At 44.7% G+C, this 6303-nt stretch overlaps 2 protein-coding genes across 19 annotated transcripts in view; one reads left to right on the top strand and one right to left on the bottom strand.

The window, feature by feature from the left end:
• Positions 1-364, bottom strand: part of XKR6 (XK related 6) — a 219863-nt gene extending 219499 nt beyond the window's left edge. Inside the window, exon 1 of the mRNA XM_042832603.1 lies at positions 212-364. Within this exon, the coding sequence (XP_042688537.1) occupies positions 212-364 (153 nt within the window). The remainder of the gene's footprint in view (positions 1-211) is intronic.
• LOC122167847 (major royal jelly protein 5-like) lies at positions 47-6103 on the top strand. 18 transcript variants are annotated; one of them, XM_042832724.1, is made up of 4 exons: positions 61-1534; positions 2127-2299; positions 2336-2380; positions 2462-6103. In XM_042832724.1, the coding sequence occupies exons 1-4, from the start codon at positions 1411-1413 to the stop codon at positions 2765-2767; spliced, it is 648 nt and encodes a 215-aa protein (XP_042688658.1). In that variant the 5' UTR covers positions 61-1410; the 3' UTR covers positions 2768-6103. The 18 variants fall into 18 exon arrangements, with proteins under 18 accessions (XP_042688648.1, XP_042688647.1, XP_042688644.1 ...); XM_042832714.1 differs by having other exon boundaries at positions 47-1534; positions 2127-2587; positions 2633-6103; XM_042832713.1 differs by having other exon boundaries at positions 47-1534; positions 2127-2587; positions 2624-6103.
• The last annotated feature ends 200 nt before the right edge of the window (positions 6104-6303 follow it).

The following is a 6303-nucleotide window of genomic DNA, read 5'->3' as shown; positions in this document are numbered from 1 at the left end:
CCCTTAAATATCAGGTTGTGTCTGGTAAAAATGTTGCTTGATTTGAAAAAAAGTGAGGGTGATGGTTTGTTCTTTCTGGACACAGGTGAGTTTCTCTTGTTGCAGTTGCAGGGTGTGCTGCAGTGCTAGGGGGATTCTCCTTCTCTCAGGCACTTGAGCAGGCCAACATTCAGCACCTGAATCCTGCTCAGCTTCTGATGCTGTGCTGTACCAGTGGGGCAGCTCTGGGCATGCACTGAGCAGCACTACTGGAGTTCAGGAGGGTAGGAGCCCCAAAGGACAGTTGGCAGCTGCCAGTGGTTTCATTTCCTGTTTTTATCTTAAACCTGTCTGTTTTCAGGCCTCCTGAGTCCAGTAAGACCATGTCTGAAGACCTCTGAAGGAACAGAGGGAAGAAATAGTGCTGATCATACAAATAAATACAAATACAAATAAAGGCGGGGTGAAGCCTTTCGAAACCTCTCAGCCCTGAAAGTAACCTTTGCTTAGAAGAGATTCCTGTCTTCTGCAGGGCTGCTGAACTGGTCAGACTGCACAACTAAGTCGGGTTTAAAACCAATCAAATGAAATTTGAAAGAATATGAATGTTAGGTGTAATAACCTCTGTCATGTCTGAGTACATCCACCTGTGATCACAAGCATGTTTGAAGTCCAGTGTTAAGGTTGTGCTGCCTGAAGTATTTGTGGGGATGGCAAATATCCCACCTGGGTGACAGCTCGACAGGATGAGATCTGCTGGAATCCCACGACTAGAAACCCTTGTTTAACTCCAGGTGGTGGGTTTGACCAAGGAAAAGACATTTATTTCTGTGCTCTGATGCTTCCTGCCACCAGAGGGATCTAATGGGCCATATCCATAGCACTAATTCTGCCTTAAGCCTAACACCAGGAATTGCACTTGATGTTGACCTACCATCGTTCCTCATGACTCAATCTTAACAAGACTGAGTCCTTTTCAAAATTGGCAGGCAAACTGTTTTTGTGGTAGGTGACTGACATCTGGAAAGAAGAAGGCAGCTAACTTCCACCCAAATTGGAAATGACAAAGAAGAGCTGGGGAAACAGCATTTGAGTAAACTGCTTTTAGGTTTCTACCAAGCTGGTGCCGTGCTGATGAGTGGTACTGAAGGGATGAGCTTGAATTGTTGATCCATTACTTTGTCTGGGCTGGTAGCACATGGGAAAGCCTGTGGCAGTCTAATCTGACAAAGCAAAATGAGTTGTCTTCTTCTGGATCAAGCCCTGGGCAACCTGATCTATATGTGTCCCTATTCACTGCAGGAGAGTTAACTAGATGACCTTTAAAGATCCCTTCTAACTCTAAGGATTCTGTGATTCTTAGTTTAAAACTGAAAGCTAATTTGTTCCTTTGGGTTTGCTAGGTCTAAACTGAAGCTGCAGCAGAAGACTATGTCCCTGTGGTCCTGGGTGAACCAGCCTGAAGAGCTGAAAAATTTCCAGAATCCTCTTTTTGAGGCCAACAGCCTTGTCATCTGGCCCTCTGTGGCCCCACAGAGCCTGCAGCTCTGGGAAGGTAAACCAAGCTCATATGTATTTTGTGGCTACTAGTGAAGCATCTGCTTCTGTTGTCTCTGCTCCATGCTTAGTCTGTCTCAGCTGTTAACGTTCTCACTCCCTTTGAAATCTGTTCCAAAATATGTTTGGAACGTAGTTTACCCAGAAGCATAATGCTGCCTCATGAGGTTTAGCAACATGCTAGTTTTTGGCAGGGGTCACACTGGACCTTCTCAGTACCATTTAACTTGTTAGCACAGTATCTTTGCAGTGATGCAGCCTTATCTATGGTAAGTTCTGTAAGCCCCAGGCTTTCTTTATTCTGCATGAGCAAGACTTTTTCCTCCTTTATCCTGACCAATAGGTGGATAATCTGTGCACTACACCATCTGTTGAAGAAACTTTCTCTGACCTATGTGTGATGCCCAAGGAGGCTGTGGATGCCCCATCCCTGCAGGCATTCAAGGCCAGGCTGGATGTGGCTCTGGGCAGCCTGGTCTGCTGATTGGAGACCCTGCACATAGCAGGGGGTTGGAACTGGATGAGCATTGTTGTCCTTTTGACCACAAACCAAAAAGTCCTTCTGACTTTTTCTGTCTCTGGGCTTTCAGGTATATTCCTGCGATGGAACAGGCCTTCCAGATACCTAGATGAAGCCGAGGAAGAAATGAAGAGGATTATAGACTACAACAGGTTTCTTCAGGATAAGGTTAACTCAATGAAGAAGCAGATAACGCAGACAGAAACAGAGGGCAAGGTGGACGAGGTGGATGAGGTGGACAAGGTGGATGAGATGGACAAGGTGGATGAGATGGACAAGGTGGATGAAGTAGACAAGGTGGACAAGGTGGACGAGGTGGACAAGGTGGACAAGGTGGATGAGATGGACAAGGTGGATGAAGTAGACAAGGTGGACAAGGTGGATGAGATGGACAAGGTGGACAAGGTGGACGAGGTGGACAAGGTGGACAAGGTGGATGAAGTAGACAAGGTGGACAAGGTGGACGAGGTGGACAAGGTGGACGAGGTGGACAAGGTGGATGAGATGGACAAGGTGGATGAAGTAGACAAGGTGGATGAAGTAGACAAGGTGGACAAGGTGGACGAGGTGGACAAGGTGGATGAGGTGGACAAGGTGGATGAAGTAGACAAGGTGGACAAGGTGAAAAAGGTGGATGAGGTGGATGAGGTGGACAAAGTGGATGAGATGGACAAGGTGGATGAGGTAGACGAGGTGCAGGAGAACCCGTGAGCTGCCAGGGCTTTGCCTCAGGTCTTTCTTTTCCAGTTCCTTTTAGGTTAAAGATTAAACGTGGAAAGTGCTTGTATTGCAGAGTCCTCTGGTACAGCTGACCCTCAGTCCTCCACCTCTGAAACCTTCACTTCACACAATGTACCTCCCTGCTTTTTGGGAGGGAATTTTCTTTTGTTTACAGAAGGTACAACTGGGCATAGTTTCCTCTCCTGGCAGCTTTCTTGTCTCTTACTTGTGCAGTAAAAGCTGGAACTCTTACCTCCACCCAGCTGTATGGATGACCATGATGGGCCAAGAGATGAAATGTTACAGATTTATTTTGGACTTTGATCTTTTTTATTTTATTTTTGCTGAACTTTCTAAACATTCTTTGCGGGATTAAAAGACAAAGTTATGTATAGATGGGTTAAAGGCATTCTATCTGAGAGCACCTTTTCTCCTCAAGTAGTTAGGGCAGCTTAGTTCCTTAGTTTCCTAGAAAGGTTATAATCTAACCACAAGACCAACCAGTCCAAACAGTGCTTTCAGTAGCCTTCACATCTCAGACTTGGGGGTTTTCTGGTTTGGGAGCAGTAGGTTACATACCAGGTAAGAAATTTCAGTGCAATACAGAACTGAATAGGGATTCTGCTGCTAATGTTTGAGCTATGACCTTCAGGTGGAGTTGTTCCTCATGGACAAGTAACTCCTAAGGAATAAAAAATATTTTTTATTCTACCTGGAAAACAAAAAGGTGGTGATTGCTGGAGGTGTATTCACTTGCTGAGCAAAGCAAGGGACTTGGAGCTGTCCTCTTCAGAGCCACACTACCCTCTTGAACTTCTGTTTCTATACATTTGAATAGATTCACGGTGCACAAGCAGCACTTAATTTACTGCTCAGCAAAACATTATTGCTCCATTTTGTTTCTTCTCTCATGCTCTTCCTGTGTGCTTTGTCAAACATCCAAAGCTAAAGCTGAGAGTTGGCGTGATCCAGCATACCAGGTATGTTGCAGATGGGAAGGCTGTCACATTACAGAAGTGTTAACAGCAGCTGCAAATGACTTACACTAAAACTGTTCAAAGATGCTAGAGAAGATTTTCTTCCAAATCAGTTCACTTTGTAGTTATTTGTCTCTGTGGCTGTAATCTGCTATTTTGTAAGGCTATTCTCTTTTTTCTAAGTCTCTCTCCTTCAGATAACAATGGTGTGGTGCATTAACTCATTGGTGTTTGTCCAGCTAGGTTTCACTGATAGCTACCCATAACTGAGGAGACTTGAAATCAAGCAGTGCATGTGGCTGGGATTACTGTAAGCTGCTCACTGTTAGCCTGTTGCTGCTGAAACCAGTGCAGCTGCATGAGGTCAATCTTGACCTCTTTGAAAAGTGTTGAATTCAAGTGTCATTTTTTTGATGCTTTGGATTGAAGCTGCCTTTGCTTAAAAGCCACTTAGCATAAGGATATGAAAATAGAGGCTCCTTAGTTGTCTTGGGAGTATCTGGAGAGCAGCCTTCTGTGTAACACCTAAAGATACCTTTTTAAAAGGTGTTCCATAATGAAGGAGACTGATATTAAGCACTACCTTAATGCCTTTTGCTTCAGTCCATATCTCCTTAATTTTCTTCTTGAGTAGCCTAAACTTCTAAGTCCTGTGGCTTAAACACTTCATTGTAATATCTGTTTCTTCCTACTCTCGTAGAGCAAACTTGTTCCCAAGGTTACAGCTGACATAGGGAACACTTGTATTTATCAGAGTGGCTGATGACCTGTAGCACACAACAAGGGAGATGCAAGCTGGCCATGCCTTTCTTCCATTTCCAGGCTCTGGATTTTTGGGGCTGCCTGCTTATATTGCAAACGAAAGCCCTGAATATTACTGCTCACCCTTCAGAGCTATGGCTGTGCTGTCTGCAGCTGCCTGGATGTTGTACTCCCATCCCATTCAGAACTTCTGCTGTTGCTGTATGTCCAAAACACATCATGAGTCAGACGAGAAGGATTTGAAAGGGACTGTTTTCCCCATAATAGGCTGTACATAAAACACACTTAAAGGTTATGCAATTTCCTAACATAGTAATTATATATTGAGCTAAATAATAGAGAAGCAAAGAAGGCTGTTCTCTTTTCTTTTTTAATGTAATTGCTTGGCTGCTGTAGTCTCTTATCTCTTACCGAAACTGCAGGCATCTGGGGAGATGGCATGGATTTGCAGTCTTCATGTGAAAATGACACTGTCATTGTGAGCAGTGGCAGCAGGTGGTTCTTTTATTCCCCCTCCCAGATCTTCTGCAAATAGTCCCCTTTGTGCAGTGTTACAGTGCTGCTGGGTGCTGTGTGGTAGAGCTCACCCAACGTGTGGACCCCACGCATCCTCCAGGGAAAACAAACAGTTCTCAGATGTCTCATGGCACCTGCAGTTCTTTTCACCTTTCCATTCCAGTGCTTCCCAGACTGTGGAGCACTCCAGCTGTTTGCTAGCTTATGTCTATCACACTTATTCCCTTGCTTTGATCAGCTTGCTTCCCCTCAGCCTGCAGGGCTCACCCCGTGGAGTTAACCACACTCTGCTGTATCTTCCCAGGCTGTGAGTGTGATGCTGCTTTGCACAGCTGCTGGGATGCCCTTCTGTTCCTTAGCATATAGTCTTTGTGGGCCCTTCCCCCGGGCTCACTCAGACACGCTGCCATTAACCAAAAGAAAAAGGGAAAAGGAATCAAACTTGCACAAGTTTTCACGAAGACAAAGGGAAATATGTACCTTCAATATTTTGATTGTATTGATCTAACTCTTGAATGTGGAGACCTGTTGAAGTGCACTGTTGTCCACGTTGCGTGCAACGGAACTGAAATTGCACTGTGCAGCATGCTGGCTTCTCAATGTGCTTTGCTAAAGCCTTGGAAGGTGCTGTCATGTACAGGTTCCTGTACAAGGGAAAATGTCTGTAATAGCACTCCTTTCTTGTAACTGTGACACTGAATAGCACTGCGTGATGTGTGCTGTCTATCTGTCAGGCCGTGCGGACTGAAGTGATGAGTGCACTTCTGTCTCAACATCTGGAATTTGCTAATTGGACTCGGCTGCTGCATCAATCTTCATTTGAAAACTAAATATCAGGGCTGGGAGCTGTGTGCTGTTGTTAGATGTATGCTGAACGTGTACAGAATCCTGGCTGCTGTGGCGTTGAATATACTGAATATAACAAATCCGAGGGAAGAAAAATTGACTGTGGTTGAAATGGCTCAGCCATTGGAGGGGGGAGAAACAGACACAAAATGGCTGTAAGCTTCACTGTAGATATGTTGAGAAGATAATAGAATTGTCTGTTCAAATTAAAATGTTCCAATTAAAACCTTGAAGACTGGGATTCTTTAATTACAGTGCTGGAGAACCTTGTAGCACTGCCTTCACTTCTCATTGTGTCTGTGAGTTGGATGCAAACACTTGTCTAAAGCTTATTTTTCCTGGCTGATGTGCATTTTCTCCTACAGAGGTGATAAAGAGGGGAGTTGTGCTGCAGGGCTACATGAAAAGGTTGAGACTTTGATTCTG

This window comes from Centrocercus urophasianus, unplaced genomic scaffold (genome assembly GCF_019232065.1).
Source record: "Centrocercus urophasianus isolate 14NV4802_14NV808 unplaced genomic scaffold, USGS_Curo_1.0 seq_39, whole genome shotgun sequence".
Taxonomy (NCBI): Eukaryota; Metazoa; Chordata; class Aves; order Galliformes; family Phasianidae; genus Centrocercus; species Centrocercus urophasianus.
Note: the sequence above shows the minus strand (reverse complement) of the source record. Positions and strands in the feature narration are given on the sequence as shown.

Excerpts from the sequence above, each read along its gene's own strand:
- LOC122167847 (XM_042832708.1), top strand. The coding sequence starts at position 1,411 with ATGTCCCTGTGGTCCTGGGTGAACCAGCCTGAAGAGCTGAAAAATTTC. Across the intron at positions 1,535-2,126 it reads GAGCCTGCAGCTCTGGGAAG|GTATATTCCTGCGATGGAAC; the intron begins GTAAACCAAGCT and ends CTGGGCTTTCAG.